Source organism: Mus caroli, chromosome 17, assembly GCF_900094665.2.
Source record: "Mus caroli chromosome 17, CAROLI_EIJ_v1.1, whole genome shotgun sequence".
NCBI classification, from domain to species: domain Eukaryota; kingdom Metazoa; phylum Chordata; class Mammalia; order Rodentia; family Muridae; genus Mus; species Mus caroli.
The window spans coordinates 75,566,871-75,589,156 of NC_034586.1; the positions used below are offsets into that span (position 1 = coordinate 75,566,871).

At 40.7% G+C, this 22,286-nt stretch overlaps 1 protein-coding gene across 3 annotated transcripts in view; it reads right to left on the reverse strand.

Annotated features, from left to right (window-relative positions):
- Nucleotides 1-4,746: 4,746 nt before the first annotated feature.
- Nucleotides 4,747-22,286, reverse strand: part of Atl2 (atlastin GTPase 2) — a 48,171-nt gene continuing 30,631 nt past the window's right edge. Inside the window, exons 3-14 of one of the 3 annotated variants that reach the window (XM_029471105.1) lie at nucleotides 21,744-21,878; nucleotides 21,406-21,510; nucleotides 18,296-18,346; nucleotides 17,959-18,015; nucleotides 16,633-16,725; nucleotides 13,519-13,657; nucleotides 12,528-12,655; nucleotides 10,923-10,979; nucleotides 10,173-10,244; nucleotides 8,833-9,264; nucleotides 7,192-7,206; nucleotides 4,747-7,098 (exon numbers count right to left, since the gene is read on the reverse strand). In XM_029471105.1, the coding sequence (XP_029326965.1) occupies nucleotides 6,991-7,098; nucleotides 7,192-7,206; nucleotides 8,833-9,264; nucleotides 10,173-10,244; nucleotides 10,923-10,979; nucleotides 12,528-12,655; nucleotides 13,519-13,657; nucleotides 16,633-16,725; nucleotides 17,959-18,015; nucleotides 18,296-18,346; nucleotides 21,406-21,510; nucleotides 21,744-21,878 (1,392 nt within the window). In that variant the 3' untranslated portion in view covers nucleotides 4,747-6,990. The remainder of the gene's footprint in view (nucleotides 7,099-7,191; nucleotides 7,207-8,832; nucleotides 9,265-10,172; nucleotides 10,245-10,922; nucleotides 10,980-12,527; nucleotides 12,656-13,518; nucleotides 13,658-16,632; nucleotides 16,726-17,958; nucleotides 18,016-18,295; nucleotides 18,347-21,405; nucleotides 21,511-21,743; nucleotides 21,879-22,286) is intronic. The other 2 variants (XM_021186317.2, XM_021186319.2) reach the window with 2 other exon arrangements.

Below are 22,286 nucleotides of genomic sequence, written 5' to 3' on the forward strand. Positions count from 1 at the left end.
TCTTTAGAGGAGGACGCCATGCTTTCATACGGGGGAGAGCTGCGTTCTGTTGTAGAAGTTGGTGGGGGACCATCAGAGGGTGAGCTGCGGTCAGCTTGGATTCTGCATCCCACACTTTGGTAATTCCCCTGGTAGAAATGTACCCTTTCTCAGATAGGGTAAGTGGGAGAGTACAGTGAGAGCTTAAGAAGCCAGACATTATTTTGCAAGTGGGTGTTCCATGAAAAAAAAAAAAGATAATGAGGTAAGGGGTACTGAAGGCTGTTCCCATCCTGCACAGGGGCTGCATCATGCTATGGCTCCTTGAATGTTTAGTTCTAAGGTACGGTTCAGAGCTGCTCCAAGAAGAGCTGCTGAGCATCCTAAGAACTCTGCAAGCTTCAGTAAACTTTATGGTTCCCTTCCTGCTTCAATTATCCAGAGTGGATCCTGTTCTTAGAACTAAGAACCCTGGTTTATTTTAAAACAAGGCACTTGGGGACAATTGGTCTTGCCTCTCTCAGCAGCAGCTTCCCTATCTTTGAATATTTTTTTTTTCAAACACAATGGTAAAGATCAAAAATAAATAACAAGCCATGTGCCCCATACCTAGGACATGCATTTAGCGTAGCATCTTACTTCACAAACACATTTCCAAAATATACTTCCTTCTCTCCAACTTAGGGTCATGACTGCTTACACGGAAGATTTCAGGCACGTTCTCTACTGTCCTCTCCCCCCTCACATCCGTTCTCGACACAGCAGTCAAAACAGCCCAGTTAAATACAGACAGCTCCAGCACTCGCTGCCCAGCCAGCCCTGATGGCTCCCAATTCTCCTGAGTAAATTCTTTTATCAGCCTGACAGACAGACGCACATGTCCCGGGCCCCTGACCATCCCTCTCATACCTGCCTCCTTACCGTCCCTTCAGGATGACACCACACTCGCCCCTAGCACACCCATATACCTGTCTGTGCATCCCCCACCTTCCTCTCTCTGCACAGCTCATCCCTTCTCATGAGTCCTGCCTGCCCCGCTTCCAATAGAGTGTTCTTGTCTGCTTCCGACACTTAACCTTGTTCTGTTCTTCTAAAGGGCTATCATAACAGACCATAAAATTTTGCTTTGATACGTTCGTTGCTGTCTGGCATTCCTAAAAAATAATAATAATAATAATAATAATAATAAAGCATCCTTTTCCCTTTTGCTCATTGACATTCTCCCATGCATATAAATACTTCCAGTAAACGATTGTGGAATGAATGAACCAACCAAGTGCGTGCTTCTGCAATTGCTACATTCTCCCTTAACAGCCCTCTTTCTTGGCCCTCTTTCCTGTATGAGACCATGTTAGTACAGGTACATTATTGCTGCTTGGCAGTGACATATGACATGTTACCTATTAAGTCTTGTGAAATGATTGAACTGAGTAAATAAATACTGCTTCTATAACATCTATATCGCTACCACCCCACTGCCGCTACACCCACCGGGGCCCTTCCCTGCAGTCACCTTACACTATGCTGTTTAATAGTGCCCTGTTACGTGGTTTTCCCTGGTGGTGACACAGTACTCTCCTCTTTGTCTGTGGGGGCTATAGATCTAGCTTTCCATCCCAGACTGCCTTGGTAAATGTAAGTAGCTCAACGGGTTAAATGCTTACTGTATAAGCACCAGGGCCTGAGTTCGGATTCCCAACTCTCACATAAAGAGCCGTGCAATGGCAGTCCACACCTGAGACTGGAGGATCCTGGGTTGGGGGCAGGGTGGAATGCTGACCAATCACTGAGTTCTGGAGTCAGTGAAAGACCCTGTCCCAAAACAAAGCGGAGAACAATAGAAAAAGATACCCCCAAATTAATCTTGCTCCCCCCACACACACACACACATACTCATACATACAAGTGAAGATGAGCATGCCCACTCTTGGACTATGGCACTGACAGAGACATAGACATAGTTTGGATGTTAAACCTTTACTCTTTCCAAGAACAAAGTGCTCTGTGCTAAATAATGTGAACATACAGGAAGCTTATTAAATCATGTTGCTATACAAAACTCTAAAGGTAATCTAAATATTTAAGACTTTTCACCTCTATCTCTTCCACAGCATGTTACCAGGTTTTAGTTAATTACTGGATGCCTTAGTATACTGATGCCATGGGAGAAAATATCGCGTCTGGCATCTAGGAGCGAATAGTTACCAAACACCCACCTAACTCAACAGGAGCTGTTACAGGTCTAAAGAAAAAGAAGATAGGCAGGGTGATAACTATTTTAGCCCATGTAAAAATATTGTGAACATCAAAATACATGGGAAACTTGTTGAGAATCTTCAGGTGGGAAGGGAAGAGGATACTGGGGAGCTATGACCAAAGTACATCACATATGCATGGAGTTAGGAAGGAAAAATTTAAAGTGGATCAACAAAATGTTCTGAGCAGTTACTCTGTATAAGGTATTTGATAATATAAAACACAAAAAATAAGAGTGTTCATTTCCAAGGGGCCTAATCTAGAATGCTATCTTCCCACAGACAAAACATATTACCCTCCTCCTAAAGTCGTCCCTCACAAAGCAGACACCAAGTTTAAAATAGGCCTAACTTGGTAGGAAGCTTTTTAAAAAGCATCTCTACGTGAAGGATTTAAAAACTAAGCTGGCCAAGGGCTACATAATGAGACTCTGTCACAACTTTTAAAAGACAAGGACAAGGAGAAAGAAGAAAATCTATCATATAGAGCCTAATCCTATTTTCATGTCAAATAGAATCCAGTGAAGCAGGTGATACAGACATATATGCCAACAAAGCACCCATAGACATAAGATGAACCCCAACACACACAGGCACATACACGCACACGCACACTTTGCTTTGGTACTAGCAGTCTTTGGGAATGTAGCCCAACAGCATGTATCTAACCCAGGATGGTTACTCCTCTGTATCTCAAGCTTCAGAGGTGGTTTTTTTCCCCCTTGTTTTTTAACACAGGGTGCCACTTTGTAGCCCAGGCTTGTCTTGAATTTACTATTTTCCTGCCTTAAGCTTTGAGTGCTGGCCTAGTACTCAGAGATCCTCCTGCTTCTGCCTGTGCCTTCAAGAGCTCTAAGAAAAGGTGTGTGGCACCACGCCATGCTGAAACTTTTTTTTTTTGATGGCATCTCCTTCAATTTCATGAGCCTTGTGGAAATATTTTATTGAGCTAGTAATATGTTACTCCTTCTCCAAACCTTTTTTAGAAAAATCTTTGGTGACTTCTGATCTAGATCTTTGAGGAGCTCCTGAAGTCACTCTGCAGAGAGAACATATTTTGTTGCAGTATGTTAAGGACAGTTTCTCTGCCTAAATCCAGTAAAAACATTATATATATTCAAAGACGTTCCTAGGGCCCAGTATCGGAGTAAAGTTAATAAGGCAGTAATTCTACGCTGCTTCAGAAAGCTCTAATTTGGCTTTGATTACAAATTAACTTTTGAAAAACTCCCTGGAAGTTACCTGTTATGGACAGAGGCTAAAGACAGAATCCAAGCGAGACAGTAATTTGATGTTTAAGGTACTGCCAAGGGGAAACAAAGATGGCGGGCAGAACACAGCTGCCAATTCTTCAAGATGAGTTTCGTCATCCCAGGAATGGACAATCATCAGCATGCACACATAAACTCACGTGTGTGTACATCCATGTGCGAATGCTGGCATGCAGGCCCTGGTGTGGAGCAGTCAGATGACGACTTCAGGTATGGGTTCTTGCCTTCTACCTTGGGGTTGTACACTACTGTTGTATACCATCGCATCTGCCAGGCTATCTGGCCTGAACTTCTGGGCCTTCACCTATCTCTGCTCCCCATCTTGCCATAGGAGCCCTGGGATTCCAGCTTTTGGTAGGTTCTGAGGATTCAGACTCTACCCCTAATGCTTACACTGCAAGCACTAAGTCATCTATTGAGCCCCATTATAGGTATTTGTACAGGAACCAAGATCAAACACCCCCTTTAAAGGTGTGCCTTGAAAGGTCCTTAACTAAAATTAAACTTTTAAAAAAGCAGTCATGCCAGAAGTGAAGTCTCTAGCCTGCGTGGTTCAATTCCACAAGCAAAATAACCCCCTGCTCAGTGTTTGAAACTATACACTACAGTTAGAGGCACTTGCTGCTCTTCAGAGGATCCAAGTTCTCTTCCCAGCACCCATACTGGGCAACTCACAACCACTGCAGTTCAGAGGGACCAGATGCCCTCTTCCAGACTCCGTGGGCATCTGCACTCAGGTGCACATACACACATACAGATACACAAATATATCATTAAAAAGAAAGCAAAACCCTCAAGAGTGAGGTAACACGATTATTATAATTTTATAAATAAGATGTTTACAGAAGCAAAGATGACTAGCAATCTATACTCATGAAAGATGAGCCTCACCATCAGAGCCCCAAAGGTTGTTCCTATCACAGGATATGTCTTAGAAAGATAAATTCTGTCACTGAGAAAAACCTATTTGGTATCATTACCCAAAACTGTAGCACAGAAAATGCGCCCAAACCAGTGTCCCTGGCCCCTTCTGTTATTCTGGTTGCTCTGCCTCTACCTTAACAATGGCCAGGGCCTTCCAGATAAAACTAAAGTCTTCCTTGGAGTCCTGAAGATAATTCTAGAGGGAAAACACCATTTTAGCAAGAAACACTACAGCACCCAGTGGTCTAGACTTTACTTTTAAAAAGAAAAAAAAAAGGGGGGGGAACTGTGTAAGTTTTTAATTTCAGAACACTTGCTAGTATACAACAAACTTTTTATTTTTCATTCATAAAAACAATTTACAGCATTCATAAAACAAAGTGGTCAGAGAAATAGAGACTGTTCGGATGGATTCGTTCTGTGTAGGAACAGATGAGAAGGCAGCTGCTTACCACACATGGAAACAAATACAATCCATATAAAATAGGACTGGGTCAGAGTGGGAGGGAAGTGTGCCAACCAAAGCAAACTCAGACCTTCATGCATGCAACTCAACATCTGAATTCTCTTAAAAACCAAATAGGAGCAATTTAATAGGTCTCTGTAAAGGAGGTTATAAGTACTGGAAAAATGGTAGCTTTACATATATAGCCCACACGCAAACACACACATTCTCACTCACACACACACACACAAGATGGGGGTGAGGAAGAGATGGAGAAAAGATTAAAATTACTAAATCCCCAGATAGATTATCACAAAAAATATCCCTTACATAAAAAGACACGGAAAAGTAACTTTTTACACACTCAGCTTTAAATACAACACCTTGAGCTCTAACTCAGTGCACCCTGACCCGCCCTCTTTCAGCATGAACAATGTTATATGGTGAGATACACACTTGAAAGAATTCCTTAAAAAAGAATCACAACTTTCGTTTTATATATACAACAAATTTTTAATTATGTACTGAAAATAAATTACAGGAAATAACTTTAAAATGCAACAGAGGACAAGTCACAATAAAACATTCCCATTGAATTCTCTTGGGGGTGAGACTGCAGTGCTCAAGGAAGATAAATATCACAAATATATCAAAACTTCAAACTGTCTATGCATTCACACAGTGANATGAGCCACAAACATTCCTTTCACAGGACTGGACTTAGTAGCCTACCACAGAACCAGATTTTGCCATAAACTACAAAACTTTTAATACAAAATTGTATTTATATATTTATAATTCATATACATGCCCTACCTGTAATCTTTAGAAAATAAAAGCTACACGCTGTACAGACACTCTTAACTCATAGCTGTAGGCAACATTTTTGGATGGAATTTTTCCCCCAATAAAATTAATGGCATATTTTATGTACATGAAGGCTAAACTGCAAAAAGACAGTTCAGTTTCCCAGATAATGCATCTCCTTTCAGGGCAGGTTTACAAATTTAAAAAGGCAAGACAAATGTACACCTCAGAATTACCTTCTCAGCTACAAGAGTTCTCATGTGACTTGTGTGAAGTTTCTGAAACATGCATTTATGTAATACTGGCATTGAAGGCAGTAAAGCAATATACACTTTTAATGTAGTGGCTCGATAAAGGCTTCATTGTCATTCCGATCTGATTCTTGATACAGTGATTCATAAATTCTCTAAAAATTAAAATTTCAATGGGACACTATATTAAAGAGACTCTAAATAGATTTCTTAAAATATTTCCCTGAAATATCCTTTTACATAAGACAAATTTCACTAACATTGAATTCGGTAAAAAGAAAGAAAAGAATTAACCATGGCACAAACGCGCATGATAACCTAGTGCTCCTCAGGCCGTCACCGAGTCTAAGGAGACAGCAAAGAAGGCTGGAAACCAACAAACACTGTTCACACTCTGTGGCAGCCATCTGTGAAGCCAGTTACACTAAACTACTTCTACAGTTGATTGTAAACTTTGGTTTATTTTATCTGAGTTCTCATTGTACAGCAAGCATGAACAAGGGAGAGTGGAGTCCATGAGGAGATGAACTGTCAGTCTGTCTTTAATCGGGCATGATGAGACACCTGGTCAGTCAGGCCTGCTTTGATAGAGTTTGTTACAGACTGCCTTATGTTTTCCTCCATCAAATTATCACCCAGGGGCTTCAATACCTGTGGTATGAGAAATGTGCAAAACAAACAAAAGCATGAGGTAAAAAAAGAGTACATATAAAAACAGATATAAAAAATTCAATTTAAATTAATGACAAAAATAATCAGGAATGTGAGAAATAAAAAGATGCTTCTCCCAAAAGAACAAAGAAAAAAGAAAAAGAAAGAAAAAGTTATGAAGCTACAAACAATGCAGTTAAGACATTTTATAATGCAACGAAAGTTACTTTCCTCTTACTCAAACCATTTACAAATCCTACGAGACGAATGTGCAATCCATACCCTATGTGCAGCATCAAATCTGGTATGTATACAGCATTATGCAGACCGGCCCAGACGGTCCTGCTTATTGTCCTACATGTGTAAGTGTGAACACTTCAGATAGAGAAAAAAGTTAAAAATCCTGTCTAATTTCTCTTCTTGTTATTGTTGGATGACAGTCTCTGTCGCTGTGCTGACGAGAGAGCACGGTGGACCCTTCGACGTCTACTGACTTCAAACAGTTTGGCAAACACCTAAAACACGGAGTGATGTGTTAGGAGAGAAACTCAGATGCCTCAAAACTACAGTTAAAGACTAGAACAATTTCAGACTTTGTAGTTTCTCACCTTCCTGGGACTCCTCTGAAGCAAAAGAAAAGAGAAATGCAAAGAAATTTTAGACAAGACTAGCTGACCATAGCACAAGTCTTCTCTGACAAGGGATGGTGACTTGTGGCTCTTACCTCACTACACTACACTGACAATAACTTTAGACAGCTGAGATTCTCCCGTGAAACTCTTCTCTAATAATGGCACCTCTAAAGTCCTAGCATCAATACTAACAGAAAGCATTTCAAAAGGCACTGTGTAATAATTAAAATCAAAGTAGGAGAATAGTTTTGATTAAAAAAAGTAAAGTAGATTATTTTTAAAGCAGTGATGTGGAAATGATTCTTAATCCATTCTATTAGCAAGTAGCAAAAGACAGCAAAGCAGTAAGACTGATTTTAAGAGACAAAAATTTGACTTTGACAAAATATCCAGACGCAAACTCCAAAGGAGATCTGAATCACAAGAGTACGTTTAAAAGAGTGTCCAAGTCAGTACACTAGCTTAGTGTGTGTCAGTGGTTCTCCACCAGGGACTCACAACCCCTTTGGCAGCCCTCTACCCATCCCAAATATTTACATTATGATTCTTAACAGCAGCAAAATTACAGTGATGAAGGGGCAACAGGAATGATTCTATGGTTGGAGGGTCACCACAGCATGAGAAGTTGTATTGGGCCAAAGTATTAAATTAGGAAGTGAGAGCCACTGGCTTATACAGTCATAGTGTTGTTGTTATAATACCCAATCAATTTTCTTCAGAAAAAAATCGTTGACTCCTCAGTCTTTGAATTGAAAATCCAAACAAGCATGCACCTGTGTATCTGTAGCTCTAACAACGCCTCACCTCACTGACCTAGAGGAGACATGGACCAAGCCTCTCATCTGCTCATCTGTAATAATTACAGCTTCCATTCTGTTCCTGCATATGATGAGATGAGGTCTGGGCACTTAATGAGGATCATTTTAACCACCACCACAAGAGAAATGTCTATATTCAAACAATCCAGGTAGAAATATAAGAAACAGCTCTCCGTAATAGGTAACAGCTGAGCCAGGTCTCAGCCTGGCCTAGGACTCTGGCTTAACATGAGATTAGAGTTGATGTTGCTTCCTCTGTCTGTGCTGCTCTGCCCTAGTCTCTGCGTTTCCACATAACAGATGTTAAACTTTTTTTTCTTTGGAAAGAAATCTCTATGGGATTACTCCTTAGAGTACTGCAATAAATTGCCAGCCTCCTCCCAGGAGACATGAAAACCTAACATATTCCTCCTACATTGTTTCTTGTTAATATTGGCTAGAAAACTTTTTTTCTTACCTTTAAAATTTCTCGTTCACAGTATTCTTAGTAAATCTAGCCCTGCTCACCATCTGGCATAATCACCAGGCTTTTATGTAAGAATCAACCAAAGATATTACAGATTCAAGCTAATCAAAGAAAACCATTAATTATGAACAAAGGGAAACCCTTAACTAAATTAGATTCTTACATTAAAAACAAAAACAAAACATCACCACCACCACAAAAAAACCAAAACCACCAAGCCCCATCCTCATGTGAAAAAGAAAAAAGTAGGTGTACAATTAAGATAGAAAGTGGAAACTAGAACTCACACAGAAGTCAAACTAGTCACTGCAAAATCAAAGAATAGATACCAACCTGTTCCCACAGTGTTTCAGCAATCTGATCAATCATTGTTCCGATCTCTCTGAACTCCCCAGAGTACTTAACATATGCCCAAGTACAAAGGGACGTCAGTGCGAGCCCCATGACGAGGTTGCATAAGACAGCTATAGAGTTTAGGCCAATGAAGCCAGTCAGTCCTGAGATGATATACATAGCAAACATGACTGCAAACAGTGTGGCAGGGGTGCGAGCAGCATAGAAGATATTTTTGCCATCATTGTGCTTTATAAAATTTGCATAGGTTTCTTCGATTTCAGCTTCAAGCTGGTCCTGATAACGGCGGCAGAATTCATCTCCACCCATTTTTTTCACAGAACGAAACTGTTTGAGCGCCACTTCCTTGAGATCCAGGTGTTTTCGCTCCAAATCTGAAGGTGCAATGTACGGCTTATCACCACCGCATACCTGTATAAAGAGAGATTACATGCTAGAAGTAATACTTGAAAAGTGTTCCTTGCTCAAAGATTTTAGTCTCATAAATTAAACTACTTAACATGGCTCCTTTAAACTTGAGCATAACTCATAAGTAATTACATCAACTGTCTGTGCTGGCTGGTCTTATGTCAACTTGACATAACATCAGGCTGTAAGGCATTTTCTTAGTGATTGATGAGGGAGGGTCCAGCCCATTGTGGTCCTGGGTTCTTATAAGAAAGCAGGCTGAGTAAATCAGGGGAAAGCAAGCCAGTAAGCAGCATCCCTCCATGGCCTCTGCATCAGCTCCTGTCACCTGGTTCCTACCCTGTGTGACTTCCTGCAGTGATGAACTGTGACATGGAAGTGTGAGTCACATAATCCCTTCCCTCCTCCCGAACTGGCTTTTGCTCCTGGTATTTCATTGCATCAACAGAAACCCTAAAACACTGCGTCAATCGAGTAATTTTCCAATCGTGACTAAACTACCAAAACTGAAAATGCAGTTTTTACACTGCCCTCTCCGACTTCTCTTTACCCACAAGTAAACAGAAGCAGCACAACAGCTTCTTAGCAAAAGAACAGATTAAGGAGCACGAGACACGGTAAGTACTTCAGAGACCAGCCGCTTAGTGAAGAAACTGCACTGGACTCAAGCTACTATTACTTCCATCCCAAGCTGAAAATTCTAAATTGAAAGTCAGAAAACATACCCTGCATGCTAGCCATGTAATTTATTTTCTAACAAATTATTCCAGCAGAGACCAAAAAAAAAAAAAAAAAAAAGACAATTACAGAATAATGTAGCATGACAATATGTAAGGAGTGCACATTAGTTCGATTATTTCATGCGACTCTTAGGTAGCAGCATCAAGGTTAAACATGAGTTAGTTACCAACCTGCTCCATACTTTTACAATAGACATCTCTTGCTCCTGCTACTGCTGCAAGGTTATTCGCCTCAGCCGTTGCCTAAAAGATAAATATATATAAATATATACATACCATTACTGTGGAAAAAATGCCCTATGACTATAAATTCCTATTAACATAATAAATTATATATAACAAATAACTATGGAAATGAACAGAAAAAATATCACTCCCTAGTTTTCCTTCCCTTTGGAAGGGTGTATCAGTATTTAAGGTATGACGCAGGCTTAATAGGATTCCCTGTCTGGCTGGGATTTGTGCTAAAACAGACTTGCAGACAATACATCACCATGTGCTCAGGAAATGGACAGAGATAAACACATGTAATCCCAAAATGTGCTGAGTCCTGGGAATTAAGAATTCCTTGTATGAACAACCAGGTTCACACCAAAGTCCTTTCAAACCCACAGCTGTCTTTTGCTGCATAGCTTTAATATAATCACTATTAATCCACTATAAAACTGAGGAATTGCCCAAAGTGGTAAATTTTAGAATATAGGAAATGCATAAAAATAGCAATGCCCCCAAAAGAAAACACACAAAGTCTAACTGCACCAGAGGCAGCTTGTTACTAGTAAACAAAACTGATCCGTATTTCAAGCAATAGCCCTTCATCAAGCACAAAACCATCTCATACAAAAAGCATTTGTGTTATACTGTAACCCTCTAAAGCCATGATTTTAATTCTCCACCCCCAACACACTGTCTTACTCTTACCTGAAGCATAGACTTTGGATGTGGTAGTTCCTCTCCTTGATATATTTTAATGTATGCCTAAAAAGAAAGAAGATTCATTGTATTGGTGTACAATACAATTTGATACAATGTCCCCCCAAAGAATTATCATTAAACATAATAGTTCACACCACAAAAATGAAGTTCTGGGCCTTAAAACTCATATACTGTAAGTACTCATGTACTGTAAGTACAATAGAGTCAATTCTATCCTGAATATTAACACACAGGTATGTTGCCAAATAAAATCCTCTACAGAAATTTTTTAAATTCCAACTTATCTAAAATTTTACTTCACATTTAAGTTTTATATGTAAAGTATCATCTATTTTATAAAAAGAAATCTTTCATTCTCTCCTACTTTCAGTGTTTCAAACAGATGTGAGAAAGCATGTTAAATCATCATTTAAACATTTGAACTCAAACCCTAACTTGCAGTCAAAGCAGAAGCCTGGGTCTTTAAAACATACATCAAGTTTCAAGGAACAAATGGTGAGGGCTGGGGTGAGGAGCAGGGAGTGTTGGTTTTATCCACACACACTACACACAAAAAGGAAATCCGAACACAATAAAGGAGGAAGGAGGGACGAGGAAGAGGAAGACAAGTGCACAGCATCCAACACAAGGTTTTTGACCTCAACTTTCTATGGACTCAAACTTAATTCATAATTAAACAGTGACTCATGAAAGTGCTGAGCACCTAATGGGGGAGCAAAGCCCATGAGCGTCCCCAGCTGTGCTCTCCATCCACCTATCTCTTAGCTGTTAGTACAACTCTGTATCAACAACTTGTTCCAACAAGAAACGCTAAAACGGAGCAGGAAAACCTCCACAAGTAACTGACCTAGACTCAAAACCCAGACACTTCTAGCTCTTATTAGTCCTGAGAACTCTGCGGGAAGACTCTGGGAGAGCCTGGGCTAGAAAGCTACTCCAGGCATCGCTCCCAAGGGCAGAGCTGTGCTATGACGTCGCGACTGGGTCTTCTCTCCACAGCAGCGATGCAGAAAAGGAAGGAGGCTCTGAGAACAAGCAGTGTCACTGAGTACAAGACACCATGTGCTGTCATCTTTTTCAAAAGATTTATCTGTTTCCATGTGTGTGTGTGTGTGTGTGTGTACACATCCCACGTGCAGGCACAGCCATCTGTGTTTATGTGCACTCAGTCTGGGCCCACCCTACGCTAGCTACCATGCAGAGACTAGGAGACACGTGTTCTCCTCTCACGCTCCGACATCCCTTTTATTCATGGTCTTTCTCTAAACATGGGCCTCTTATTTTCTCAGTAAGCTGGGAAGCAACAACCTATCCAACCCCCAACTGTCTCCTCCCTCTCAAGGGAGTCATAACTCTGTGAGATACCAGCTTGTTATTTGCTATCTAGGATGAAACTTGGGTCCTCAGGATTGTCCAAGTACTTTTAGCAACTGACCCTTCCATACCCTTAATGTTGACCTAATGAATTCAAGGCAGAAAAATATACATTGTTTTTTTTTGCTAGAAAGTAAATTTCTTCTCCATAAAGATGTGTTAAAAGTTAAACTACATTTCTTTTTGAGACAGCCATTTAGCGTAGAGTTCACCTACCTTAAAATACTCTACAAGATCCCTACAAGTGACTTTCGATCCACTTATCTCTTTCTCAACAAGGTTTTCAGGAGCAAGCAGCAATGGAACCAGATTTCGAAGTTCCCGTTTAAAGTCTTCATCGATATCTGATGGACATGAAGTTAGCCACCATATTATTCCAGAAACAGAAACAAGCTCTCACTGACATAACTCATGAGACTTTGTTTATGAAGAACACACAGTGAGTGGATTCTATTAGTGAAGGTTCTTTTTTCTAAAAAGTTCATCTAAATACGCCACGGCTCCTCCAGGAGAGGAAATCCCTACTACTCCTCTACCCCACTTCCCCATCAGTCTTCCAGCTCAAATGATGAACTTTCAAAACATATTCTAGAGAAACTAAAACACCTTTGTTTAAAAAGCAAATCATATAGGGAACTATATTAAATTCTGGTATTACGCTGTTTTTCTAGGTGTACATGTAGACAGAGTACAAATACATGAAATAAATCTTTTAAACTTTTTTGAATAAAATAAAACAAAATGGTTAACCAGTATGCTATGATCAATCAGTATGCTAAAGAGTGACAAAGCAACCAAAGGCAAGCTAGAGCCACCACAGGAGAACACTGCAACCCTCACACAGCATCACTGGAATGAAAACGTAAGGAAACATTTACAGGCAGCTAAGGAGCGCCGCGAGCGGGGAAAGTAGTTTTCCTCAAGGAGGACCAACCCACGCAGTTGCTGGTCAGCCCTGAGACATACATGAGTAACATTACACAAACTGAGCAGTTATTGTTAGAAGCAGATATGTATATGCACACACATATGTATGCCAGAACAAGTAATGAAAAAAGAGGCCGTGAATTGGAAAGAGAGCAAGGCTTGAAGGAGGGAAGGAGGAGAACGGTTCTAACTACATTTATAATAGCAAAGATAAAAACAAAATACAATACACACGTCCAAGTGCTACCTAGGAGTGTCTCAGCAAGCATGCAGGACCCACCTTTCAGTCGTCCATCAAAGCTCGGGTTGGTGGCGACTTTGAGGCCGGGATGCGGGAGGAGGAAGCAGCCCAGGTTGGAGAAGCAGTTGTGGATGTGCTTCCTGACATTCTGCAGCTCCTCGTGCTGGTTCTGCTTCACCTAAAACGAGACACACAGGGAAGTTGTCAAAGGTTGGGGGTTTGGTTTTGTTTTGCTTTTTTAATTTTTAAAAAGGACACATATATACCATACCCACATATATGCACACTAAACTCAAGACTACTATAGAGGGCAGTTTTATTTACTATTACTTAAAAAGTTTATTTCTGGTCACTTCTATCAACTTGAAAGGATTTTTTTTTCCTTAGAGAAAGCTGTCTGAAACTCCAAAACAACTAATTACCTGATACCTAAATAACAAGTTGAGATTGTGACTTAGAAACTAATAAAAAATTTGCCTTTAAAGCACTTATGTCAAAGTCATACTAAACAAACTGAAGCCAAAAAAAAAAAAAAAAAAAAGCAGATTTTCCTAAGATGAAGACAGCCTCTGAGCAAAGTACAAAGTCCAATGAAGCGTTCCAGCGTAGGGGCTGGTGGCTCAGTGGTTATGAGCATAAACTATGCTAGCAGAAAAGCACTGTGGTTCCCAACAAACTGCCTGTAGCTTCAACTCCAGGACATCCACACTCTGGCCTCCAAATGCACCTCACTCACATGCACGTATCAACAGACACACAAACATACATGTTTTCAAGAGAACTCAGTGGAGCTGGAGAGATGGCTCAGTGGGTAAGAGCACTGACTGCTCTTCTGAAGGTCCTGAGTTCAAATCCCCACAACACATGGTAGCTCACTACCATCTGTAATGAGATTGGATGCCCTCTTCTGGTGTGTCTGAAGACAGCTACAGTGCACTTACATATAGTAATAAATCAATCTTGGGGCCGGAGTGAGCAGAGGTCCTAAGTTCAATTCCTAGCAACCACATGATGGCTCACAACCATCTGTACAGCTACAGTGTACTCATACATAAAATAGATAAATAAATCTTTTTTTAAAAAGAGCTCAGTGAACTCCAGTGCTCTCAACTGTCTATTATTTATGCCAGTCACTGATCTTTGAGAAACAAGACATTGCTATGTATTTTAAGAACAGTCTTTAAAAACACCTTTACATTTTAAAAATACATTTTATGAATTTCTTTTTGTGTGTGCGCGTGTGCATGTAAGTGTGAGAAGGGCATATGTGTGCTACACATGACACACATGCAGAGATCAACCTTCAACAATTGTCCTCTCTTTCCACCATATGGGTCCTGGGAGATGAACCACACTCACTGGGCTTAGAAGCAAGTTGTCTACCTGCTACACAATCTCATCAGCCAATGAAAGAAGCAAACTTAAAAAGAAAAATTTAAATCATTACTACCATGTCAACATTTAAAAAATATTTAAGAAAAAGAATGATTCCTAGCATGTCTACATTAGGAGGTTTTTTTCAGACAGTCTCACTATGTAGCCATAGCTCGCCTGGATGGAACCTTCTACTTAGGCCAGGCAGGCCTCCAGGAGTGAGCCACCTGCCTGTGCCTCCTGGTGATGGGATTAAAGGTGGGTTCAAGTGTCACTGCTCCACGCCTGCGTCCAGGGGTTAACTCATGCATTCTTCCAAGTGTTCTTCCAAAGGCCATTCTAACAAAACATGCACTGTTCATAACTGAGACCTCTCAACTACCTACATCTCCATTAAGACAATGAAAGGTAGTTATTTATCAGTATAATACTGTACATAGTAAGAGTGAACTAATAAACTATATGCAACAATATAGTTTAATCTCAAGAACAAAATCGTGAACAAGTAAGACACAAAAGAATATATTCTGAGAAAGCCCGGCGATGCACACTAATCCCAGCACTAGGAAGGCGAGGCAGGTGGGTCTCCGTGAACCTTGCTGTACTTTGTATGAAATACAAACACAAAATCTGTTAAAAACGATAGAAGTTTTAGCAAAGTAAGCATATGGAACATATATTGTTGCATATAGTTTGTGATTCTGGGCACAAGTTATATATCTCTGATCATTTTACAAACTCATTAAGCTGCACACTTAAAATGTGCGACTGGATGCATCTCTGTAATAACTCTGACACCTTGTCTTTGAAGTACAGAATTCAAAGTCAGCTATGACTAATATGTTGTTGATTTCTTCTAAATAACCAGAAAAAAAAGTAAACTTGATAAATTACCTCAGTCTGAAAATGCCTTCCAAATAATCTAGGAATTAATATCGTTTTAAGAATAAGAAAGTCGACCCGGCCGGATCAGCGCCAGGGTAGCGGGAGCGCAGGGTTGCCTGACACCCGCCAGCTACCCACGACCCCCGCCGCAAGATTTTGGGACTGCTGGTGAGTGGAACACAGCTTCTGCTCCAATCCAATTGCGCGGGACCTGAGACTGCATTAGTTAGGGAAGCAGAAACTGGCCTGNAAGAAAGTCATACTATGCCTCAAGTATTTGAATGTGGTTGAGAAATGAAATGAATCATACGACAGACAGACAGACAACTCCTGAGCCCAGCACATAACAGAAGGACCTCGCTCTCCCTCTCCATGGTATTCCAGATGTGGAGATGTAATCTGGACATACTAAGCATTCCCGCAGGAAAAGGCTCTACAGAATCATGGCCCTGCTTGTGAGGTCATTGCCCAGGAATGCTTTGTGAGGCCCACTGCATAGGAATGAGAATATCTGGTTCTTTTAAAAAGGCCAAGATGGCTCAGCATGTAAAGAAGCTGCCAAGTAAGTCTGGTGACCTCAGTTCAATATCAAGAATTCATGTAAAGACAGGCGAAGGGACTCAACTACACAAAGCTGTCATCTGACCTACACATATACGCTGTGACAGGTACACACCCAAACACAATAATAACAACAACAAGTCACTTTCAAAAACATTGGTCTTTGAATATTTACTGATGGGTAGAGAAGAACAATTGTTCTTTTACATTTATTTAAGCCTATCTTCTTAGGCAAGAGTCTAGCACTTGCACTGGTGACATCAGGTAGTCCAGGCAGCCCACCCTGTGCCTAGCCTGAGGCATATGCTTTCCTCTCCAGGAGATGGAGCTTACCTGTAATCTCTTCTCAAGGAACTGCTTCCCACCTTCCAAGCCATATGAGTGCTCATAAGGATAACTCCAATCTCGAATCAAAAACATTAGCGTCTACATACAGAAAAAAATACAAATCACTTGTTACAAAATCCGAAGATTACTGAAAACGTCCTCCTATATAAACAATGCTAATCAAGACTATAATGAGTAGCCTGGTGGGTAGAACATAGATGACTGTCACTCTTGATGAGGTCCTGGGTTCAATTCTCAGCACCAAAAATTTAAAAATAAAAATGGTTCCAGCAACCAAATAGTGAGTCTGCTCTCTGTGGTTACGATCAATGCCACTTAAAGCAACTGCCCACCCCTGGCACCAACTGCTCAGCTCCTCTTGACAATGTCACTACACAGAAGGAGTCATTGGAGTACTAACACCCAAAGCCAAAAATGAACAAAAGTTATATGGGGAATCATCATTTTAAACCAGCCTACACTTTTAGATGGCCAATTCCACACTGGTTATAGATTTGGTATAAAGCGGTCATTCTTACAAATGTCTTATCCCACAGTGTTTGACTTCTCAGCACTACTGGCATTTTGAACCAGGTAATTCCTTGTGCATGGCTGTCCTTTGCAGTATGGAGAAGTATTTCTGGCCTCTGCATCGCATGCCAGTAGAACTAGACACCCCACAAAACTGTGACAATCAAGGCTATCATGTCTCCTAAGTGGATAATCATTCTAGATTAGAAAAACCGATATAAACCAAACACAGTGTATTTTACCCATATATACAAAAGGAAGCCAGGATCTGCCCAACTGTTTCATAGAAGTGATTGCCTAAAACAGCTGTGTCAGATAAAAATGAGGCAAAATTAATGTAAGCTCACTAATATTATAGTGACTAGAAGCACTCCACATACCAACAGGCAAGCACACTGACTGCTCCCTCCCAGTCCCTGCAGCCGAGAGCAGCATGAGCGGCCTGCAACCCTAAGCCTATCTAGGAAATGAAGAGTGGCAGGGGCCAACTTCAACTTGTAAAACATCACAAAAAAGGAAGCCTGCATGACATTTTATAACTTTATCATGATACTGTCTTCATTTCGCTACTGTCTTAAGTTCTAGAATTAAATAACATCCAATGAAGAGAAGCACCCTCCACAAGTTAAAGTACTGCAAAAAAATCTGGAGTCATTTCTGTGTTTCCTAGACAGCTGGACTTCAACCAGTAGTAAGCTGATGATGATACACCAATAGTGTTGTTCTGATTCTGGTGTCAAATGAGTTTATAATGTCCTTGTGGCTTGAAGCTTCTTACAGGCACATTTTTAAAGTGCTTACCTGAAATGGCTTCTGGTAGATCTCTTCCATTGCAAGTCTTCCATACTCTGTAAATAACTACAAACCATGTTAGTTAAGATAATGCCATCAAGAAGACTTAAAGATGTCATTTATAAACCTGTCTGTATCAGAGTAGAAGTCAGTCTTTATTCTTATCTGAATCTCAGGCATTTCACTGGCTAATAAACTAGGTATATCAGAAGTGTCCTCTAGTTAACCAATCAGTCATTTCTTTAAAGTCATACAAAATTTAAATATATTACAGGCTTCTAAACATGAATTTACAATGAAAAAGAATTAAGTTTTAATACTTTGGCATATATTCTCTAAGACATACTTGTAGGTGTTGAAGATCATCTTCTTGAATATTCTGAGACAGATTATATACCTGTTAAAACAAAATTTATTTTGTTTCTTAGTGTTTTAATGAGTAATTCTTCTTTAGTAAGGAAGGTTATTTTAGACGTCATCACAAATTAATCCCTTAGCCACTGTATTAACCAGTAGTATATGGAAAGCATTCCCTTATTAAAGAGAAGCAGCACATGAAATTCACGCAGCGTACATACTCATGGCCCGTGTGCTATGTGCTGTCCTTCCCTGTTTCTCAGTCTTTCACACTATGTCAAGCCATTTTTAAAGGCCACACTGAAGCCAGGTGTGATGATGCCCTCCTGAGATTCCAACACTTAGGAGGTAGGGGCACAAGAGTCGGATGTAGTCAAAGGCCACCCTGGACTACACAGTGAGCTCCAGGCCAGGGAGAAGCAAAGGTTGTTTCACTCCTTGTGTAAGTTGAAGAATATGAGGAGCGATGTTTAGAAAAATCAGTTTCTTCTTGGGACAGGATATATGTTCATTCAATAGGCTCTGGGCTTTTCGGTTGTTTGGTTTTGTTCTAGATTTTTAGGAAGGATTTCCCTACTTAGTCCAGACTGGCCTCAAACTTTAACAATTCTCCTGCCTCTGCCTCCCATGTGCTAAGATTTCAGAGCACTGCAATGACTGGCACACATTGTCACACATGCCATGGTCTTTTTTTTTTTTTTTTTGCTTGAGTTGATGAGCCTAGGAAACGTGAAATGTTTACCAGGCCATGGAAACTAGTAAACTAGCAGTAGGTGGCACTATTGCCCTTTTTGGGATGTTCTGGAAGCTTTCCAAAACACAGAGCAGAACTGATAATGGTTGTTCTCTGTTCTTAGGGTTTGTCAGGTCTAGTCCTCCCATGACAGAGCATTAGAGAAGAAGGTGCTACAGTGACACCAAAGACACGCAGTCAATGCAGCGACTCCAAAGACACAACAAGCAGGTGATGATCTAACTAAACTCAAGATGTCAGGAGTACAAACAGCAACAGAGGATGCTTACTCAGTGATTACTCCCAAACAAGAGATCTAAAATATAAAAGCCAACAGCATAACCACAGGGACAGAGAGATGGGCACCTGAAATCTTAAATCACTGGGTGTCAGCATACTGCCTTGGACTCAGTCCTAAGAGTCTGTTGAAAGTCATCAAGATCAATGTGTATTTCTGTCTACCAGCCCAAAAGAAAAAATGTTTCCTCTCTTGCTCCATAGCCCTGTACAGTCTCTAACTAGCTCCTGTTATGGAGCTCTCCGCCTAACTCAACTCCCCAAGTGCTGAGGCACAGTAGCACTACCATGCCTGGAAAACACAACTTAAGGAAGAAAACGCCCTTCCAAGGTCTGTAGAACGTCGTTCTGAAGCTGGGACTGTAGCTCAGTGGCACACTGGTGGCATCTGTGACACCACATATTAATCCCTCTTACCACCCCTCACTAAACAGGTCTATATAAACTATATACTAATTATATATTAATATTATAAGCGCTATCTCACTTAGATTTCCTCTTTCACAATATACAACTACATTTGAGATAGGCAGAATAAGTAAAATCCTCAGTTTAGAGATAAAAACATGTCTGTGTGGTGTAAGTGGTCCAAAACCAAATCTCCTAGCATCAAAAAGTTATATAAACAAAAGAATAGCAGCAAAATTTAGGATAGAGCTCCTCCATTGAAATCTGAGAGGCAAGCCTCAAACTAACCAGAAGAGCTAAAATGTGAAACACAGAACAGGATGGCCTCTGCTGCCTCTCAGGAGCTATAGTCATGCTATTTTGTGCAGGAAAAACAACAAAAATAAAGACTTCTGGGAGTCAAGAGCATCTCTTAGTGAGCAGTGACAGGATCCTTGGCCTGGAACAGAAGGTAGCCAAAAAGAACTCCTGTGCACACAGCAGCATCCAGGCTGCTTCGTTCGCGTCACGGAGCTGACTGACACTGAGAAGCCATCACAGTCACAGGACACACTCAAGGATTGCTTACGAACCCTGACCGACCACTGACACTGACACAGACCGTTTCTACTGAATGACATGTTCCAACACCCTTTCTCATGGACTGTCTAACACCAGCAGGATCTAGGAGACCACCTGCCCAGCATCAACTGTTAAGCCAGGGAGCTATCCATACAAATGATCCCAACAAAGGAAAGGAATACAAAATGACGTCAACTGACCTCACTCACCTACATCACACAAGAGATGCTCCATCTGAGGCAAGGAGAACGTGGAAGGACAAGGACAACCAGAACACACTGTGCATATGTAATGTACGAGGACTTCACCCTTTCCAAGCCAAGCCAGTGCTACAAACCCCTGTTGCTTAGGTTTTCTAAATTAAATATTGTTACTGAGTGATGGTGGCGCACGCCTTTAATCCCTGTACTCAGGCAGCAGAGGCAGACAGATCTCTAAGCTTGAGGCCAGCCTGGTCTACGGTGTGAGTTCCAGGACAGCCATGGCTACACGGGGAAACCCTGTCTCAATAAAACATTAATTATGGGGATTTTTAGTTCAAATAATCAAGAACTATCAGAGAAACCAAATAGAAAACTAGGTAGCTGTTTAATTATTTAGTACTTTTGTTTTGGTTTTGGCTAAGCAATCATGTGATTGATTTTAATTATCAACATTGTTGATCTTAAGAGTGTGCCTGAATGTGCGCAGGTGCACCACATACCCCAGCAGCACGTGGTGTTTTTAAAATGAAGACACAGAGAGTAGGAAGCAGGGGATCTAGAAAACAAAGATCAGAAATACTGTATGAAAACAGTTACCTGAGAAAAAGGAAAACTGAGAGCACAGAGCTGGGTGGGTAGGAGAGGGGTGTGTGTGGGAAGCGTTGGGATGAAATTCTCAGAGAACTAATGAAAAGGCTGTTCTGCGATGAAAGCAGAGGTGGCTGTGGCCTAACTTCATCCTTTATATCTCATGCAAAGTATATCAGTTTACAGCTCAGTACCTAAGTAATAAGAAATACAGCTAGCTCTAACGTCTAATCCATTTTTCTTCCATCAAGTCTCTTCCGGTGGCTGCACAAAGGTAGGATTTTATGAACTGACAACAGGCACGCTCACCTGCACAGAGCTGGTCATAGTGCTCAGAGCAAACACCGTCGCACAGTCTTTAATGGTTGACTGGCTATCAAAGGCACCCTGGGTATCCATTAGCAGCACAGCCACCTAGGAATTTGTTAAATTTAAAATACTTAGTAAAAAATCACCAAAAATGCCTACAAAAATCATACATTAATAAAGTTCAAAGCAGTAATTAAGTCAAGAAAAGTATTTATATACCACTGTACATTTTAACATATTAATCATTAATAGTTTTGTGTTCTTTTAAATTTTAATACCAGAAAACTTCTCAAGAAAAGAATACAGGAGAAAATAGCAAAGTATAAGTAGAATTTTACTTTTGTTCCATTAGGTCTGTCAATCACAAACACTTCATTCCAAACTTGTATGCCTGTTGTTTCTCTTTCACAACCACCTCGCCACGTAAAGCCAGTCAAGGGTTCATTGTTTCCACCAATCCAGCTTTGAGAATCCTGTTAAAAATCAAAGAGAAATGTAAAGCAAACACAACTCACCCATTTCATAGCTCATAAAGGAGAGGAAGCCAATGCCCAGAGAGAGAACACCCAGTCTAGCATCAAGCCAACAGTCCTGTGCAGAGTGCTAGAGGAGCAGTCTCCTCCACTCAGCCTTTGTCACACAGATCCCAGCCTCCACTTAACCTGGACATCGAGGTAAATGGGTTTACGCACGCCTACTCCTCCTCTTCTGGCAAGCTTTTCTATATTTAAAGATGATAAAATATGGAAGCTAGCTACTTTAATATCTTGTTGTACAGAAGAGTAAAACCACGTCCCAGACAGCAGGCAGGACAGTAGCCCTCGCCTAGAAGAGCGTATACAAAAACACCTCCCACTGCTGGGACTGTCTCCTTAAAAGAC